Genomic DNA, 21203 nt, shown 5'->3' on the forward strand with positions numbered 1-21203 from the left:
GACTGCCATTCTTCTAAAGGGTCGTTCTTCACAATCAGAACATTTGATGTGAAGTAAAAACTTCAGGCCATTTGGATTTGCGTATTTGGCTTTGACAGAGAAGTCACGTCTCTGCTAGTGAGTCCCACTGGTTTTGTAATCATGGTCCAGTACTCCTATACAAAGGTACTGTGGTTTACCCTCATTTTGCATAGTTACACAAAAAAGACAAGACAGTAGAAAACAAAATCCTCCATCTCTCAGACTCTGCTTAAAATGCTAAAAATGCAGCAAAAAAAAAGACAAACAAAATAGAAGAAAGCAAAACCCCACCCAGCAAAAAACTGGAAGATCTGAAGTCAGTCTTACAAAATAGTTTATAAAATTAGCAACACTACTCCACTGTGCAAGATTCACAAGAAAATCAGTGCTACTACCTGTGGAAGTTCAGAAATCAGTGCTCTTGTTCTGCAGTTAAAGGTCCACTCAATCCAACTCAGTTTCTTCCCGTGGTTCCAGATTTTCTAAAGATTTTGTATGGCACAATTATTTTATTGAAGTAGAAAAGCAAATGTATATAAGTGAATTTAGATATCAGGCAGGTAGATCTGAGCCTGAAGGAGGAGAAACAGTAATTAAACAGTGACGTCATATCTCCTTTGGAGTATGTTTTACGAAGTAAACAACACTGAATTTGATGTAACGAGGAAGACTGAAAATGGCACAAGAACAACATTTCATATGTAAGAATAATAACTAACATATGCTGAAGGCATATACTCCATCAATCTGTGTTCCACAGGAAAGAATGTCTCCCTGTTTTTGCCTATTAGGAGAGTAGGCTCCTGCATTGCTCAAAAATATGTTCCTAAAATCACTGACATGGCTATTCAACAGCGTGATTTATTGTCACATCAAAATATATTTCCAGTGCAATCTGATTGCCGAGGCAGTGCTCTTGATTCAGTGTTCCCATGAGTTGATGTGAACCACAGCACAATCATCTTTCTTCAATCCTTGAATTAGGTCATTTTAAAATCAGCAGATCAAAGCCTTGTTAGAAATGAAGCTCTAAAATGTACAGTGTAACCAAAGCTTTTATGAACTGCCTAACGTATATGCATTAAGGCAAGACAGAACTGAAAAAGTACTGATACTAAAGACGATACAGTCACTCCTGAATTTATTTCAGTTAAAGCAATGATGTTTGGTTTTTTTTCTCTACTTCCCTTAAAATGACAGCACAAAGAAAAAGAACATAATCACCTCCTTAATAAAGATGACATTTAGTTTCTAGAAGATGCTGGAAGTGATCCAGTGCAGGCAGAAAATAAAATAAAAAAAAATAAAAAATCCATCAGAAATGTGTGAAAATATCTTTGTAAGTGGGTAAAGTGAAACCTGGAATTGCTTAAGACTAAAGATCCTGCAGAGGGAAATGACAGCAGAACCGTGAACTTCTCCCATTAGCGGCCTTGGAAGATACCAGAAAATAAGCCCAGATAAAACACCTTATAAGAATATTTGTACCAAGTATTTATTTCCCCACCCCACCCCCCCACCAGAAACACAAATTAATAAAAAAAGGGAAAAAAAGCATATTTCTTTTCTGGACCTGGATAAAAGAATTCTCATTTTTCATCAGGTAGTTTACAATCAATGGGGAATAAAGGAACAGTCCAGGTTCCCTGACTGATGCGTTCAGGGTGTGCTCAGTAGCTGTCTTTATCAAACAACTTTATTTACAACTCAGCATCATCCTGCAGTAGATCTGCATCTTCGTCATCCAATAAAAGGTCAGCATCCATGACTTCATTCTCTTCCATGACGCCGCCTAACTCCTGAACAACATCGTCGTCAATGTCACCGACATTTCCAACATGTTTAACCAAACTCATGTGATCCAGAGGGATCAAACTATGCCCAGCTGGCCCAGTAGTTCTCACAATTGTGGCTGCCATTTCTGCCGCCACTGCAGCTTTCTGAGCCTTCTGCCTTTGCTGTTCTTCTTGTCTGTGTGTCTTCATATGAGCATTGCGGCTTTTGATTTTGAAAAACACTCTATAATTTTAAAGAAAAAAAGAAGCAGATAAAAGTACATTGCATTTGATGAAGGGAGCCAAAAAACACTCAACAACCTATCAGTACATTTGCCTCCTTGTCCTGAAATAGAAGTCTGCAATGCCATGGTGAGAATTTCAGGGACAGACTACCAGATTTGTACATCCTGTCAGCATCAAAATGGCCTACTCTGACTCTGCTGAAGCTATTTTGCAGTTCCCACAATTGCTTCAGTATTTATGCACATCCTAATTCTGCCTGAGCTCAGTTTCACTACATTCTTACACAAAAGGCAGAAAGTGAAGGAATCTCACGTTAGATGGATAAACTCAAGCAAAGAAATAGAGTAAGTTACCCACGCCCATGCCATGCAAGTCTGTAATGAAGCAGGAAACTGGAGCGTCACATGCAGGAACTCTAATAGAGAAGTAAATTCAGGAATATTAGATGAAGGGAAGCATCCAAATTGTCATGCAAACCTCCAAACTGTCATGCAAAACCTCTGAAAAATTTGGTCAGAGAACATGACGCCTTATGGGGAAACTGCTCTTTCAAGACCATGAGACCACAATAAATGGTTTGTTGCAATGCTATTTGTTTGAAATATAAGTAGGCAGACATGGTGCAGTACTGCAGACAGTTCCGTTCACTTACCTGCCACATTCCTTACAAGGAAAAATTGTTGTTGGGTCAGTCTCGCCACTAGTTGTGCTGTGGGCAGGTGAACTCTTGATGGAGCAGTACCCGCTCTGTGTACCAGATTTCTGCTTAGTGCCTGCAATGGTGCATCGTGGCTTTGTCACCTGGTTTGTACCTCCATGAATGCGAGCGTGGCCATTTAGTGCTTGCCGGGAACTGAACACCTGATGGAGAGCAGAGTGGAGAGAATTAAAAGTAAAAATCAAGAAAGACTGCAAAAAACAATTGTACATGTCAGATATGCACACAAAAAATGTTCCCGTTCAAATGTTGGTTGCTTTCAGCTATTTCCCATTAGAATTAAACTAACTTAGTCATAATAATAGAAAAACAGCGAGCTATCTTACTATTATAGTTGTTTAATAAAAAGGTAATCAGGGCTGTCATTATATAGCATTTCTCATCCCTACATCATGCAATTCTACGTACAGATCTGCATACTGCCTGTATTGAATGATAAGGGATTTCAAAGCAGACAAAATCATTTGTCTGAAGATATTCAGGAGGTATCACTGGCCAGGAATAGCCTAAACATCTGATTTCCAGAAGTCACTATATGTTAAGATATGAAGCCCCTGCTATTATTTGAAGACATCAAACACACGTACAGCACCACAGTTTGGCATTTCACAGATGAAAGAGGATGAAGAAAGTGAAAGACTCTGAAGGGTAGGTAGGTCTATAGGTCCAACAAGAGGGATAGCTGGTGGGTCAGGAGACTTCTGCATTTCCCTTTCTTCCTTTCTGTCTTCTTCAATCTCCTCATCTTCCTCTAACACTTCCTCTTCTCCACTTGTCTGAAATAGATGGAGCATTTAAGAAATACTAGGAATATGGCGAAGTACAGACACTAGTGGATAGCAGTACATAGCCAAGTCTGCTTCCAGGGTTCAGTTTTTCCCCATCCTGGCTGAAATTCTGGTCTTGCTGGAGCTACCACAACTTCACAGATAACTTACAGGTAATGAAGCTTCACTGCTGCACTCAAAATACCCTCCTATTATAGTAGATTGCTCTATTCCAGAAGCCTACAGACACCAAGGTGCAATACTCCAGCCCACATTTTTAGGATGGTGACGTACACTATATATTCACAGTCAAATTAAATGATTTACCTTAAAAAATAATAATAAAAAAATCAAACATGCCTCTTAAGAATGCTTGGAGTACCTGCAATTCAGACCCCGCACACTATGAATTCATGGCCAGTCTGTATAAATGCTAGATTTATCACAGTGTCTGAGCACTTCTCAGGCATGTGTGTTCACACATGCATACACAGAGGACTGATCTATAGATGGCTATCTATGTAACTGGTAGCAAAGCAGTAATAGTCGAACTAGAGTTAGACAATGCACTGCTCGAAACACTTCTATCCCACTACAGTCCAGAAATACAAAACCTCGGTGTAGATGAGTTACCAGAATGTTCATACAGAATATAATTTAGAATTATGAAATAACAGAGGTCAGAAGAGACCTATGACACCTAGCTCAACTTCCTGCCCAAAACCAAGATAAATGTCAAAATTATCAAGTGTTACATTGATATGATTTCTTCTAGACTCACCATGCATTCCTCTCTTTTCTTCTCTAAACGCGTTCTGTGTTTCCGCCCCCAGCGCAGGATTTTCTTCCAGGTATAGTAGTATTCCACACACTGTGCAACTGTCTTAGACTTAACCTGTAGTTAAGTAATTGCAGAAATAGTTCAATCTCAAGTTTTCATTTTAATTCAACACAACTTTAACATACTTTGAGAGGAAGCTTTTACGTACCAAACATTCAAATGGAGAAACAAAGGCAATTCAAATACAACAAAAATACATATGCAGAATTATTTTTTTTTACTTTTTGTTTTGCAGTCAAATTTGTGTTGACTGTTTCAGCTCCAGTACATTTCCCTGTAATTCTCTAGACTCCAGATGGATAATGACTGTGATGTTCACTTATAGCTCACAAGTACAATATCTCCGAGAATTAAGATTTGATTTTCAGAACCCCAAGTGCTTTCCAACATCTTAGCCAACAACCAGGGTACTTAATTCTGCCCTGTGACACACACACTTTGTCCTTTTCTCTTTGTGACACAACACGAAAATGAAGCTCCAACACAATCTCACTTTAAGAACACGTTTCAACCCTATGGGGTGCAAGGCGCAACACCTGTGACATGGGTAGCTGTTAATGAACTGCTGAAGAACACAAAGGCATTAGTTGGTCACCTTGTGTATCCCACACTCACAACACCATGACTTGGATTTCAGATGTGCCAGCTTTTACATATAATAATAAGAGGAACAGATTATTTGTATCTTTTCACTGGTGCTGCAGTTGCATAAAGAAGTACATCAAATGGAAAACACCACTCCTTATAGCATCCTTCTATCTGCTACTGGTTCTATGCCTGCAATAAACTGGTCTGTCAGTGGAGGGAAACTGAATTGAATGCAGCAAATGGAAAAAAAGAGTTGGTAGGACAGAAACCACCTTACCATTTTCTGTACAAATATAAAATCTTTGCTGTAGGTGGACAACGCCTCTTTGAACAGCCTCCTTTCTTGATGTGTCCATTTGTCAGAGCCTTAAAAAGACAACACACAGAGTGAATTAATTAAAAGCAATAAAAACCTACCACCTTTATGTTGGTGTAACACCAAAAGTGGGAAACCTCAAGCACATGCTTGTGACTGCTGCTACCCAAATGCAAGTATGGCTGTACTGACTCAGACTTCAAGTCCACCTAACCAGCACTCTGTCTCCAGCAGCAGTCACAGGCAGTTACCAAGGAAACAGTAAAATCAGGGCAAGCAAATACAACGCCTCTCCCTAACTTCTCCTACCCTCTGACCACTTGCAGTTCAGGGGATTTCTTTAATCTGTTGCGATGTGATTATTTCGTAACCATCCTTCTAAGTGCTGATGCAATCTTCTTTCCAATTAATTAGGTCTCTTGCCACCACAATATCCTTTAACTATGTTTTGCAGATGAGTAGACCTTCTGCACGAAGAAACCACCTCCTCTTCTTTGATTCCTAGCTCCCAAGTAGCTTCACTGGATGACCACTTGTTCTTCTAGTTGAAGAGAAAACGAACCCATTCTTTACCTTCACCTCCATGCTATTTGGGATTGCATTTCGCTTCTGGCACTTCATTTTTTTCCTCCTCCCCACACTAATAAGCCCAAGTCACTTCTACACTGATGGTCATCACTGCCGACCCTTTGTGAACACTTTTCATTACTAAAACATTCCTTTGGAGATGCAGAGACCAGAAAGGCAGATAATACTCAATCTGCAGACTTGCACGGTGGCATCACCATGTTCTCTAGTTTCTTAGCATTTAACTTGTGAGGGTTTTTTTTCCTTTAAGCTGCTGCAAAATACAAAGCTGATGTTTTCATAGAACTACCATCATAATCCCAAGGTTTCTTTCTAATGGGCAAATATCACCACAGAGCTCATCATTTTAGATGCAATGCTTGTACTGCCTATTCCTACATACACCACTTTATCTTCAGCTACACAGAAGTCCATCTATTGTTTAATTCTCCAGACACTAACTCTCTAAAAATCCTTCCCTTTGCAGCGTTTCACTTGTATGGCTTGAGGTAAGACACAAATCCTTTGTGATTGAAGCCTCAAGTAGAAGGAGAGGGTACAGCAGTATGAAAATCATGCAAAGTGTTTCCTGATCAGTTAGTAGAAGCTGTATATAAAGCTTTCAAATATTATTATTCTATTTGCTTCACCAGCCTAACTGCCCATGAAAATGCAAAACCAACATTTAAATAGAAATGAATGTGTGCTTCCTCAGTATTGGTCAAACAGAAGGAACACGGAATTGCTCTACTGCATCAAATACCAGTGTCTTGATTGTAAGAGTAGGTATCGCATACATTAAAAGAAGAATATACACGAAGCCATGTAGCAGATGCCTTTGAAATGACTCCGTGAAGATTCTACTACAGTCTGTCTGAGAGTATGTGGAACTTTCATCATTAAAAGAAATCCCAAATATTCCTGTCAGTGTTACCATTCTCCACACATACACCTGCCTCTGCATTGAACTCAATTAACTTGGGCTTGCCACCATGTGTGATATTCAACCACATAAGTCTTGTAATATATACATTTTTTTATTAACTGCAAATGTTTTGTTTTCCAGTGTCAATTCCCAGGCCCAGAAGCCTATAGAGAGTATCTCACCACTGTTATATACTGAAAACTACAAAATTAACTTTTCTGCAACCTGTTTTCTGTACACTTTTCCAGTACTGGCTATAAGCATGCATTAGCTATTTCCACAGAGATTTACAGCAAAGTTCTCAGTCTAAGTGTCAGAAAAAGTCACTGGCTTCAAGTAGCAAATTTTATTTATTCTGTTATCACCCAAAGATCTTTCTGCTGACACACTGCCCTGCTGCCTTTCCCTTCCTGAACCAGCGTTGTTCCCTTTCTACACCGCCTGCCAGTCATTTGCTTTTGCCCTCCCTTTGAGGTGTAAATGCACAGATTCAGTCCAGAAACCTACTCTACTCTGCTGAAATAACATTTTAAAAGGCTTGACAACTGCCAAGGATAGATTTTAGTTCTCAGCAAACATCTCCAGTTCACTCCCGAAATAATAATAATAATAATAATAATAATGATAAAAATCACTTCTTTGAACTAATTCTATTGGACAACTATGGAGAACTCAGGCCTTGCAGATTTTCCCCAGTAGCTATGGTATTAGCAGAGACCCTTATAAGATTATGAGGGTTAATTGGAAGTAACCTAATTAATAGAATAAATCCTGCATTAGGAAAAGAAACAGAAGAAAAGCTGTTTTTAACTCTGGTTGCTGGGAAACCGTTTTTGCTCTTGTTAGCTTGAGGGAGACATACAGAACGCGTATGGAGAAATCTGCAATGCAGCAAGAAAGAATTTTGGACTTAGGAATACAGATCAAATTTTAAAGACGGTCTTTAGGCTTAAACATTTACTATACATTTCTGCCATATGAAATTACTGTTTTTGTTCTGATCAACTCACAAAAATATCTTGTAAGGATTTGGAGGCTTTTGGCCCAATCTGTGGGTTTCAAGGGAACTACACCTCCACTCAGGGAGATCCCCTTAAGAGGCTGCTCAAATTTATTACATTCAGCATATGTTGGGTCTGATCCACACACTACAGCATCTATCAGAAGTTTTCAGACTGCCTGAAGCACCCTACTTCAGAGACCAGCTTTCCTGCCATTCTAACTGCAGGAGAACTTCAGACCTGAGAAATTCCACTGCTCCAGTGAAAAACAAATCAAGCATCTGAACAAGCACCCCTCTTATATTGGGCATGTGCTCCCTCTCTCTTTCCTAATGCACCATCCAGACAAATCATAGAATCATGGAACAGAAGAATGGTTTGAGTTGGAAGAGATCTTAAAGCTCATACACTTCCAAGCCCCATCCCCAGCTTAGGCTGCCCAGGGTCCCATCCAACCTGGGGCCAAGGATGGAGCATCGCAATTTCTCTGGGCAATCTGTTCCTCACCACCCTATATGTAAAAAATGTCCTCCTAGTATCTACTCTAGATCTTCCCTATCCGTTTACAACCATTCCCCTTTATCCTATAACTATCAGACCAAGAAAACAGTTGGTCTCCCTCGTGTTTATAGATTTCCTTTAAGTTCTGGAAAGCCGCCGTGAGGTCTCCCTAGAGCCTTCTCTTCTCCAGCAGACAGCAAAGGATTAGGATGAAGAGATTAGGGCGTTCTACTAAGCAGCCCTCAGTCAACATGCCCCACTATCTGGGTGAACAGAAAGGTCTGAAGTTTTACAACTTCCTCTCACAAACCAACAGGTTTCAAGGACAAGCCATCACTTGCATCCTTGTCTGAGGGCAATGCTGAGTCTGGATATTTACTGTCTGTGGTATCAGTTGATTCTCAAAGAGTTCACTGTCATGCTCCATTGTGGCCTACTCCACCTTAAATTGATGCTGTTCCTGATAGCTGTTACCTCTGAACACAGAGCAGGAAGCCCAAAGAGTTAACTGAAACAAATACCACTTGAAGTTATATTAAAATATTCAAACATTAGATTTTGAGAAATTCCCATATGCCTCGAGTGGCTGCTTATCAGCCACAAAGACTATAATTCAAGAGCTACACGGTGCTAGAACATAGCTGTCAATGTAAGCTGCAATCACATGCTGCATTCAAGAGCATTATTAAGTAATGCTTTGTCTTGTTATTTTCTGTTGCTTAAATCCACACTACTGAGATTTTGTTGGGCTGTAATATGCAGACAATTACTTTTCCTCCTTAAGAAGCAGAGTTACTCTAATGTCCACAGGTCTCAGTGCTAGGTATAAATATTAGCATTTTCCCATACGAAAGATGAAATAAAACATTTCCTAGCTCCTCCCAGCCTCACAATAATACACTTATTAAAAATTTGCTTCAGCAAAGGCTATTGCTCCTTGGCCACACAAGCAGAAATTTCTCATCTGCTGAGCCAATTGAGCTTCTCGCTGATGATGAGGCTGCTGGGATCTCTCTTCATCTCCCCGATTTCCTCCCCCGAACCACCTCACATATGCTTTGGTGTTTCTTATTCAGACAAGAGCCCCCAGGAGCCCTAGTTACAGCTTCTGGCTGACATCCTCCTCCATCCAGCCCCATATCCATCCTTTGGACTGCAATGGAGCTGATTTCAAAGGCACAAGGCATCTCCCTCCTCTAAGAATCAAATCAGATCTTCACCCTCATTCACTCTTCTGATTAGACACCACCAGACACATTTCTGTTCTTGTCTGAGGTCCCGGCCAGGAGTTCATTACAAAAGAATCCTTCTTACCTAGAAATCTCTGCAGTAAGCTGCTACAGTCAGCAAGTAACTTGATTCTACACTTAAGTGACACAATGAGTATAATTGGAAATGAGTATATGACCCTGAACATTGCAATTGTCTGACAGACTACCAGAAGATTCTTGGCTTACCTCCACCAGATCCTAAACTGGAGATAAAGTCTTAAGTCCCTTATGTAAAGGAATGTGTCAAAGTAGTTGTTAGGCACTACACAGCCTTGAGCAATAATGTGGTCTTCTGCAGAGGAGGGACATTTGCTACCTTGAGCAATGTTTAGGTGACGATAACATCACTCTGTGTATTTCACAGAGCACTTCCGCTCCATAACCAAAATGAGATTCTTGCTGTGTTTGTTAAAGTTGACACCGTTTCAAATCCGTTTCTTTTAGGCTAGATCCTCGCAAAAAGAGGCTCTGCATTCAGCCCTAAGACACAAGAGAGCTATAGCACTGTCTCTTTCGATGGATGCTCATGATTATCACGTTCACTTATCATACGACCACATCAGAAGAAAAAGGCATTACAGCAGACATTTCCACAGCAGAGCAGGAAAGCCTTACTGCTTCTATATCAATGATCTATGAATAGTAGCACTTTTGAAAGAAGATCAACATATTAAATTTTAGTTAAAAGAAAAATAAATACCCAAGGCAGTTTTAAATCTGCAGAACCCTACATAGAAACATAAACACGAGGTTTCTGTACATTATTAGTCAGGCAAAACTGTCAAATATGTAAACAAAAGGCTCTGGAAGTACCAGTCAGCACTGTCCATATCATCCTCTATTAGAGGCTGCCATCCCAGCAGCAGACAGCAGAGAGTGCAGCGGGATCCCACACACCAGCCTGGGATGCCAGCCTTGGACTCTGGATACAGAGCAGATACAAAGATCACAAGGACACGTACCAGCATAGTGGTAATTTGCCAAAGGATGACACTTCAATCTCACTGGTTTCCTCAACAGCAGCTTCTCAAGAGTAACCTAAATGAACAAGCAGAGGAAAAAAAAAAAAAAAAAAAAGCATTAGAAAATGCAGTCAGTTGCTGCATACATTTGTATTTAGAAGTCTGTTTGGAGGGATAATATGAAATCAGTTTGTCTTTTTTGTTTGTTTGTTTTGTCATAAAAAATCACAACAAATTATTCCAAACCCCATTAAGTCTGTAGGCCATGTAAGAGCAACTAGTGCACACTCGTCTATCCTTAATTAGCACAAATGTGGCTATCAACAACTTCCAGCAATTCTCTCCCTTCTCTTTGCCACAAATCAATGTGATTATAGTGTTAAATTTTATAGTACTAATACTAATATTTAACGGATGATTTGGTAACTTTTTTTTTTTAAAAACATCTGCTTATGTCACCATCTGCTAAGAACAACACCAAAATAATTAATTCTAATTCAGATCATGAAGGAAGATGACTTGGGGGATTCCTGATTTTTATCCCTGACAATGCATACCACCATACAGTAAGCTTCAGTTTCTGACCGTCACCTGTCTCAGAGCCCTCAGTTACATATAATGGAGCCTGAGGAAACTGAGATGTGAGCTAAAGAACACTGTTCTTTAGCCAGTCCTGCCAGATTCATTGAAGCCCTGTGTTCTGTTGTATTTTGTTTTAAATTGGCTTTCCAGAATCTGGGGCAAGGCCTGAACGCTGGGCAAAATGGAAGTTTAGCCTTAGTAATGTTCCCATCGCAAAGCTAATGCAAATATTTGAAATACATTATTTATATGAGAACTGTATGCAATTACCTTGCAGTTCTGAGCAAATAAGTAGATGTGATTGCTGCTACAAAAACACGGAGTTTTTGTAAGGGCTAAAAGAAGACTAAGCTTTCTGTGACCAAATACAAAGCTTGTGAAATATCAGGTCTGGAGAAATCACTGGGAGACATTCAAAGCCCCAAGGCTATAAACTAAGTAATCTTATCTATCTGAAATATACAGTAAGCCTTCAGAGAGGCAGTGCTTTGAAATTTAAATTTATTAAAGAATAAAAGGGAAAAGTCATTCCCCAAAAATGTTACAGGATGTTTAAAGCATCACTGCTAATCAATCAGAAATCTCTTTTTTATATAACCGTATCTAAATCCATTTAATAAGGCATGCTAACTTATCTGCAAAGAGGAGCATCTCTCCCTTTTCAGCTTATCTTACCATAATATCTCCTTTTGCCTCAAAGAGAGAGTGCAAAGCATATTCTGAGTTAGTTCCTCCACCAGGTAACACGCTGGAACAGCTCATATTTAAGAGGTCTTCCACTGTCAGAAACAAGTCCACATGTTATTGCCAATACAGTACCTGTCTGTTAACCTGAGACAAGGATCCTGCAATGTCACTTACAGACAATGTAGTTCAGGGCAGCAGCTTTCATATTCTCCCTCCCCAGCAACTATGTCCTGGTTTCAGGATTACTCTCTGAAGAGAGGATATGCCTGGATTTGCAGAGTGCACCCCTGGGGTGTGATGGGGTATTACAGAGCTAGAGGCAGAGGTCTGGCTGCGAGCAGTGGCTTGCATAGGCATATATGGTCAGTGATGCTGTTGCACCATGAAGACTCCAAGCAGGGCATAGACAGAGAAATGTACTGCACTAAAAGCAGGAACAAACTCTGCTCAGGTCTAGAAGGAGTCACTGAGACAATCTGATTTTATCCATGTTATGGTCACAGGACAAACCCAGGAGCCACCTCTCATCTGTGATCTCTGCCCTTTTGAAGCAGTTCATTGCCCAAAAACCTCAGCAATGACCTTTGCCTGTTGACTACCAGAGAACACTTCATCTGCACTTCACTTTAAAGGCCTATGTTATTCTGAATCTGTAGTATGTAGCTCTGGTCTGTGCTCTCAGTAATTAATGTTCTCTCAAATGTTTCGTACAGTATATAAATGAAAAATCAATGGGAATTTCTTCAGAAGGCACAAGCTGATGTATGAGCTTCTAAACCAGCAAGTCATTGTACCTCTTTGTTGGAAGACTTTGTTCTCCAGTTCTGGCCATGGTTTCCAAACCAGAGTAGCCTTGTGCACATCTTTCTCTATTAGCAATTTGTCCTGCAGCTCAGGAATATCAGCCTGGAACCTGGACCCAATATTAATTCGTCTGTAATAACAAACAAGCAAAAAAGTATTCAACTATGCAATATGCAGGAAAAACTGAAGTTGCATTAGTGTTCATTTTGTTCCCCCCAAAACAACTTTTATTATACTGGAGTGGCAGGAAATTGTGCCAGATTGCTTTATGAAATGCTTTACTCTCAATAGGATAAGTATTTTGAGTATTAGAGAGAATTGATCTCTTGGGAGGAAACTAAAATTTCAGTGCGTGATTTAAACTATAAGACATCATACCTTACAGATAACCTGAGCAAGCTTATGCACATACTGCCTAGCAAAAAAGCTAGATGCAGGAAACACTTTCTGTTCCACACAAAAGAGCAGAAAGATGTTACTGCCAGGAGGGCAACCTTGTTCAGACTGCCCCAAGGAACCCACCAGACAACATCTTCCTCCAAAGCTCCAGAGGCAACACATATATAAAAGCAAAAGGAGAGGAGCAGCACATGTTTTTGTGACCCTTTCCTTGGACATTATCAAGTCTTCCACTTTCAGCAGTTCCAACTAAGCCTCTCCTAGCATTATAGAACCAGGACACCCATGTCTTCCACAAGCACTGCTCCATCATGCAGTAGTACCCTTAAACACATCCAGTCCAACTCTACTTGCTTGATCCAAAATAATTCATGCACAAATCCTAGGCTGAAGCTATTCTACAGAAACAAAGACAAAAGAAATAATGTTTTTCTCACGGTTCAACAGTCTGTTCACCAGGCCCAGGCGTCACTGGAATTACACTTCCATCAATGCTATCTGAAACAGAAAAGGATTCCTGAGTTTACAAAGTATTTTGGTAACCACTGTATCCCTGCTGATTCTCCACCTCCCAGGCTACATTGCCACATTCCTATTAACATCCTGCAGAAATCAGACATCAGGGTACATATGAGACAGTCAGCAGCACCTGGGATATGTTTGGCTCAAAAGTATCTTGTTCATGCATAATCAGGTACATTTCTCGTGTAATAGAGCAATCAGGCACAATACGTGGGATTAAGAAACAACTGGGAGGTTAAAACAAGTTCACTTTAAAGGTCATAGCATCGGTAACAACCAAAAGTTTTCTGTGTTTTGCTGGTCTGCACTAGTCAGGGAAGTAAAACAGCTGAATACAAAGAACACACACAATATTTTAGGTACCTTAAAGCAATCCTTATTTTGGTATCTGGACCTGTAATTGCATATACAGAAATCAGCCATACGCACTTCTCTTTGAAAGAAAACTTTAGCTCTTTTTTCCTGTTTCTATCTGAAAATAGGTGGTTTTCTGTCAGTACGCTATAAGTTTACATGGCTATGCAACTGTAATATCTGTAATGCCCCCCTGCAATGCCTTACCCTTGCCTCTGACAGTCTCCGTCAACATCACATCTTTGTTATACCTTCAGTACCCCTGCCCCCAAAAAAACCCAACACTGCAGTCAGGAATTTCCATTTGGCTTCAGTTTTTTTAGGAAACTAACAACTAGATTTTAACGACATCATGAGAACATAAAAGATTTGCACACAGACCACCTTCCTGAAGGAGAAGACAGTCAATCCCAATTTCTAAATAGCTCCAAATAATAGTAGGCAGGCAGGCAGGCACAAGATTTTACAACAAATTTGTGAGACTAAAATAGTTCAGAATCCATGTCTTCCCCAGGGCATGACATAAGGCTATGGCATTTACCTTCTTCTCTCCAAGAAAAAGCCACTTAGCATAGGTAGTTCATGTCTTTTTGTCATTTGTTGAGCATTGGTGCAATTCTGCACCTTAGAAAGGAAAATGGGGTGAAAACCAAATCAGAACAAGTTACAGGAGTTTGTTGCATGGCTGTTGTTGGCTCTCAAGTCAGTGGTTCTGATGACAGGACAGATATCAATTTGCCAGCTTGCAAGTGGTGAGTAGGAAAAATGACATGAGCTTCTCTTTTTCTGGATTACAAGACAGAGGTGGTGGTCTGGTAAGACTTTTAACTTGCTTCTTGAGTTTTCATATTAGTAACCTGCTCATTTTACAAAGCTAAAAACAAATTGAGAAGATGGCAATGGGAGCTCTAAGGCATTGTTATGATAAAATATACAAGCCTCAGGTGACCATGTCTGAAGTGACTCAGAGTGCAGATACCACCTTCTTTCTACAGGGAAAATTCTTCTATTCTAATATGGAAAAATGACTCTTTCGCAGTATTTAGATATAGAAATAGTCCAAATTGTATCAGAAACATCTTAACTTGCACAGGTTTCTACTACCATGATCAAGTATGACTAGGTAACCTTTCTCGTGAAGCACTGAAGAAAATCAGAAAATTAATCCTATGTCTTAAAGCAAACCTTTTCCTTCCACTTCAGAAGGAAAAGTTTTGTATGTAGTCCTGACAGAGGCAGACCCCATTGAAAAATCACAGCTTTATTCACTGGTTAGGCTTCTCCCCTCATTTTATGTTTTCAGCGCCAACTCTATAAAATCCAATGCAGAGCATACAAAAATGCATTTTTATGGCATTGTAACATAATGAGCCACGCACATGTGTACATGTAAAATCATCAATGAGATAATCCTAGGAAAGAGCATAGAAATATTCACTACGTAACTGCCACATTCCAAACATAACACTTACTGGACCGACAGAGGAGCACCCGTGGAGTTGGTGTCAGTGGAGTGAGTGGCAGCTGAGTGTGCGAGGTGCTATGAGATGATGTGATAACACTACTGAAGAGTCCAGAGCCATGCCGAACAGGACTAAGCATTGGTGGTGGAGTGTAGGGAGGGAGCTCGTGCGTTCGATCCAGCAGATGGTCTCCAAGGACACGGGGAGATCGAAGCTGGCTCTGGTACAGTGTGGCACCGGAGTGGGACGTGCTGAAGTTGAAGGAAGGAGGAGGTATGAAGAGAGGTTCAGGTCTGTGCCGATACTTCTTCTTGTCTGGTAATGGTTTGAAGTTTTCTTCCAATTTTGCAGCATTTTGATGAGGTTTTTTGCTAATTTCCTACATGAAAACATACAGAACTTTAATACTTAGCTATGCTTAAATGTGGTTTGCATTGCACATAATTCCCTACAGCCTAGGGCATATATTACAGCCACAGTAAAGCAGCTACCAGTGGGCAGTTATTTAGGTGCTGCCACAATAACTCTGGTCAGTACAGAATCTGGTCCTACCCAGAAACCACATGGGAGAGAGGAAAGTCAGGAAGAACTGCCTTTCTCTCCCACATGGATCCCTCTGGGTCAATGCAGGGCTGAGCCTCAGGCAGTGACTTGGGGAGGCTGCTGCTGTGGCTTTTGAAGGTGAAAAGAACAACCCTCCCAGGGCTACAATCCTTTAGCTCAATCACAGCACCTCAAGTACTTCTGTTTGCACTGAACTCATACAGGCTATTGGAAGTCGCTCCCTTATCTAGTCCCACTTTATATAAGATGTTTTCCGATGCATTTAGCTTGTTAGACCAGGAAGGACATACGAGCTCAGTGAAATTACTGCAGCACTCAGCAGCAAGGAAAAAAAAAAAAAAATGTAATAAATTCAAATTCTTCAGCTCTTATCACTGCATTCCCATCAGTTTGAGTACAGTCCAGCTGCAACAAATCCTAAACTTAACTCTCTCCTCTTTTCCTGGAGGAAAAAAGGGTAGCAGTCACCCACTTGGATGACTAGAATTTGCTCTAGAATTTGAACATTATAAATCATTTAGCACTAAATACCCAAAAACCATAGAAAGTAAAAGGCACAGGATTTGTGAATCCTCAAATCTGGATTTCCTGGGCATGAGCAAGAAAAATGTTTACAGGATATACTTTAAAAATGGACAGAAGCTGGAAGGTGAACACAGCATTGAGTACACTACCTCCAGGTGTTCAGACTGTAGATCTTACTTAGGATTAACTTCCAAAGCAGAAGACAGATACTCCAGATGAATTACTCCAGAATGTCTGCATCATTTATAAATACTATGACTATATAAAAGTAAATTACTATGATGTATGTTTAGACAACATGTATCTTTACACCATGGGTGGTTCCTGAGAATCACATTCACCCAATAAAACTCACGTTAGAGAAGCATTAGCACTGTCACTCTTTATCCCTTATGTTAATGCATTCCAGCTTGTGGAAATGTTTTTGATTACAGAGGTCCTGTCCTCTCTGTTAGATCATGGCTGTATCCTCTCCAACAGCTGTTGACATTTTTGCTCTCCAAAAGTTAAGTTTCAGAAAATTCTTCCTTTTGGAGGAAAAAAAAAAAAAAAACCAAACCAACAAACAGCTGTTTTACAGAGAATTTTGTAGATAATGAGCATTCAGAATAGTGAGAGGATGAGGGTCACCTATAACCAGAGACACAGCCCATCATCATGGTAAACATACAGCGTTCAACAGAGGTCAAGGGGGAAAGCTCCTAAACTTAAGAAAACAACAGCAAATACAAACTAGTGCTGAGTACTAAAAGAGATATGGACATTCATAGGCTTTCAATGCAGAATCATGCCAGTTCCAGGAACTGATGCCCATTATTCAAGATTTTATGCATCTACCTGCGCTCTGTTGCCCCACACTGACAAATGCGGTCCTCACTGGACTGACCTATCACCTCACCATCCTGTACTCTTGCTGTATATTTGCTTTCTTTTGCTATCTGATTTTCACTGATTGCATCAATTTGTGAGTGCTTTTCTGGACAGCTCAAAGCACGGTAGAAATACAACACAGCTCCTGTTCTTTGGTATAAAAAAAGTGAGAGCATCCAATAGCACAATTCCTTTATGGAAGAAAAGGGAACTGTAGATCTTTTGATCTTTGAATATTCCCAGTGCTATTTCTTATATAAAATATAGGATCTAGAAAGGAAACTGTGAATTTAGTTTGCTCGGGCAATGACAAAGGCTTGCAAGCATAATTTTGAGTGAATGAATGTGCATTTAGCCAGACACTGGTAGATTTAATCACAGTCACTTTATAAATGTTGCAGAAACACACAAGCCCAAGCCACCTACTCTGGTGTCTCCAGAAATCTCCCACTCAGAGCTCACGAATTCAGAAAAGACTGTCCCTTTCCTCTCCAGAAACTAGAAATAGTACAGTGAAGCTGCACTGCTGAGTTACAAGCTAAGTACTGTGACATGCTGCTTCCACAACAGAATGGAAATTAATGTGTACAACTTACATCTAAATGGAATAAAGATTTTCTGCATATTTAAATTGATGTGTGTGTCTGAAAGAAGGGTCAGGAGAGAGCAGTAAATACACAAATACTATAGCTACCCACATCTGTACACGTCGTTGCCTCATCTTGACACCAGATTCATGAGGAGGAGGAAAAAAAAAAGTCACCAGAGCATGACTCTACATAATAGAGATAATACTGTAGCGTACTTATACTCCTCAGTAATCCCTTGTCATGATGTAGTCTGCAAGTATGGATTCAAAGAAATGAGCAGCATCTATTCCTGTGCTGGAATAGGAAATAAACAATACTGCTTGCTTCCGGACTCCTCAGGAAAACAATAAAGAGCTTTCTCACATCTCATTCAAGGGCTCATCAGTTCCTTGTGCTGCCTGACAATTTCAGCTTTATAAGTGCCACGAAAGCAGTAAGCATCACTACTTTTCCTATGTCAGAATTCCCAGTGATTAACCCTTAGATCTAATGCATGCAGACAGAAAGGGAAGAATGACTTCATTGTAAAACTCAGTCGGCAAGCTTCATACTGGCGTAGAGTACACATTAAGTACTGCACACTGCTTTCCTATTTACAGCTGAAATGAGAAGCACATACATCTGATTTAAAAAACAGGAAGAAATGAAACTGCTGAATTTAAGCAATACATAAAAACAAAGCAGCCTGAAAAGGAAAAACAAAACCAGTAAAAAGATACTAAATCCCTTTGTTCTAGTGGGATAAAAAGAATATCACATTCCAATTTCAAATGGCTTGTTTTCAGCTGAAGTCTCGATTCCTCAGTAAGGAGAAAATTAATGTTTCCAAAGGTCTGAGGAAGAAATGATATGATGCCACGGCCTTTCTTGTTTATTAGGCATCTCTAAGATTCTAGAAAATGTTCTAGAATATGGACATTTTAGAACACAGCAGCACTATAGGCAAAGGGATTTAACAGACACAGCAGACTTAGCGGCAAGAAACGCAGCACTCACAGAGGATGAGCAGGGGTTGGCCACTTTTGGACTGCACGGTGGAGAGAAAGTCATCTTCACGAGAACAGGCATCTCATCATCTGACATAGAGTTGGCAGGCTTGTCTTTGACTGTGGCAGTGCTGGCAGAGGGCTGTGTGCTGGGTTCAGGTGACAGAAGCTTTACAGGGACAGATACTGGCATGACGATGGGCGCGAGGTTATCCACCTCTTTAGGCAGCGGCTGCTGTGGTGGTTTCTCTCCTTCATCCTGTACAGACAATTAAAGGCTTTGAGCCCAAATGAGGGAGGGCCACTTCTGGATTGATAAACTATACAGTGTATGCACTGTGGCTGAGAAGAAGAGGCCAGGGTTACAATACACACAATAGCCTTGCTTCTTGGACTCTCTATTTGCCTTGAAGGAAGTTGACAGATTATTTGACTCCCATATATGATTTAGCCTCAGTGACAAATAACCACATTAAGCATCTTTACAGGATCACTTGCAGAAGGGACAATAAACACATGCCCTTCTTTTATCACTATAAAGGCAGAATTCCCCATCACTCACTTAGAACCAAAAAGACATAGTGCAACCCTGGTAGCTCTTCGGCTTTCTGTAGTACTCCCCCATCAAGAGAGAATGTTTAAAATATCAGGACACCGAAAAACTGATAGATGGGACAAGCTGTCTTTATTCAGAACGACTCAAACCCACATTTTTCATTTGGTTTTTGTTGATACCTGTCGAACTACAATACTTTGGAAGAAAGCTGTCAAAGATTCAACAGTCCTGCTCCTTCAATTAAAGCCTGGGAATGCTTCCAATAAACATCCCTTAGTCATCCAAGGAGTCCAAACGAAAATAAGGAAGACTTGATGTTCCTGATATTTCTGATATAATAAACAAACACGAGGGGAAAAAAATTCAGAAGCTTGTGCCATGATTTTGTAGATTGTTTTTGTAATGCGCAGAGAGGCACAAATGTTCTGTCCTCTACCATCTCTCACTTTTAGGTGAGACTGTAAATTATCAGAATTATGTGTGCTTTTACATAAACAGGGTGTGACATAAAACAGTGCAGAGGAGAACAGGTATGATAGCAAAGCAAAGCGTAGCAAAGCAAGCAAACATCAACATGGAGAGAAGAGAATCAAATGCAGAAGTAAAATGAACTGCTACCTGTTTGAAGTTAGGAGATGTTCTTACTCCTCCATGAGACCTCATGTGACCATTCAGAGCAGGCAAACTCTTAAATTCCTTCAAGCATACTGAACACGTTAGCTTGTTCTTCCCATCGGCTCTCTCAGGAAGCGTTTCTCTGTTAGGGCCACTATTGTTATTTGAAATTTTTTTAAAGCATGGAACAGAAGAAGAGACATCAGTTTGGCATGTTCCTTTCATAGCAGAGGAAGCTTTTTTTGTCAAGGAAGTCGATACATTTTTACAGCTAAACCTTTATGAAGCCACTGGTAAGCACTGGGTGAGTGTTCCAGAATACTAGGTGATAACCTAGATCAGTTGCTCCCAAGACAGGGAGAAGGAAGGTTTTGAGTAGAATATGCATGTCAAAATGTGACCCTTGGTATGGATAAATCCAAGAACCCAGGAGAATGATTGTGACAGACCTTCATATCCCAAACACTTGGATGTAAAGTCCCTACACAGGGCAGACAACAGCGCTGGAAGACACCTCAACCCTGTAAGGTTGAGATCTTAAAAAAAAACAAACCCAGAAGGTCTCTGCTGCTGAAGTACGACTGCAAACCACACATCATCATCCCTACTCTTAAAAATGCAGCATTGAGCATGGACTGTTCCTTTTTTGGTTTGGTTTACGTTTTGTGGGTGAAGACAAAGCATTTGATTTTATTACGGAGGGATGAGGAATGGAAATCACACAAGCTTATAGACACAGGGTACTTAGATAAAGATGTGATTTTAAACTGCAGATTTTAAACTGATTTAAAACTCTCTTTAAACTGCAGCACTCCTTTGTATTTCTCACATTTAAACCAAAAACACAAAAAAAAACCACAATACCTTTGTTCTGGGGACAGTGGCTGCAGTCTGCCATCTGACAATTGTACCTGCCATTATAGGAAGAGAGGGAAAAAAAGGGGAAAAAAAAACAAAAATAATTTTTCTGGAAATACTGACATATAAATGAAGGTTCTTACAGCTTTATTCTTGTATTTTGCATATGCTTCTACTAATACTGCATGCTTCTGAATTGAGAACCTTACATTTATCCAGCAAATCAGTGCCTCGATGAGCACAGCTGGTGCAAGCTCTCTTACACCCACCTCCTGTTCTAAGGTTTTCCTCTGCTGCGGCAGTATTTCTTTTGGAAACAAGGAGCTAAA

At 40.2% G+C, this 21203-nt stretch overlaps 1 protein-coding gene across 6 annotated transcripts in view; it reads right to left on the reverse strand.

The window, feature by feature from the left end:
- Positions 1 to 862: 862 nt before the first annotated feature.
- Positions 863 to 21203, reverse strand: part of TRERF1 (transcriptional regulating factor 1) — a 98258-nt gene continuing 77917 nt past the window's right edge. For 2 of the 6 annotated variants that reach the window (XM_015857358.3, XM_015857359.3), the window contains exons 5-17: positions 20881 to 20927; positions 20020 to 20170; positions 18856 to 19104; positions 15320 to 15689; positions 13409 to 13469; positions 12563 to 12702; positions 11757 to 11860; positions 10500 to 10575; positions 5234 to 5322; positions 4309 to 4422; positions 3348 to 3536; positions 2695 to 2903; positions 863 to 2040 (exon numbers count right to left, since the gene is read on the reverse strand). In XM_015857358.3, coding sequence (XP_015712844.2) covers positions 1722 to 2040; positions 2695 to 2903; positions 3348 to 3536; positions 4309 to 4422; positions 5234 to 5322; positions 10500 to 10575; positions 11757 to 11860; positions 12563 to 12702; positions 13409 to 13469; positions 15320 to 15689; positions 18856 to 19104; positions 20020 to 20170; positions 20881 to 20927 — 2118 coding nt within the window. In that variant the 3' untranslated portion in view covers positions 863 to 1721. Of the gene's footprint in view, positions 2041 to 2694; positions 2904 to 3347; positions 3537 to 4308; positions 4423 to 5233; positions 5323 to 10499; positions 10576 to 11756; positions 11861 to 12562; positions 12703 to 13408; positions 13470 to 13856; positions 13888 to 15319; positions 15690 to 18855; positions 19105 to 20019; positions 20171 to 20880; positions 20928 to 21203 lie in introns of those variants that run through there. The other 4 variants (XM_015857362.3, XM_085543004.1, XR_014944573.1 and 1 more) reach the window with 4 other exon arrangements.

This window comes from Coturnix japonica, chromosome 3, assembly GCF_054131305.1.
Source record: "Coturnix japonica strain WE chromosome 3, WE-NBRP24, whole genome shotgun sequence".
Taxonomy (NCBI): domain Eukaryota; kingdom Metazoa; phylum Chordata; class Aves; order Galliformes; family Phasianidae; genus Coturnix; species Coturnix japonica.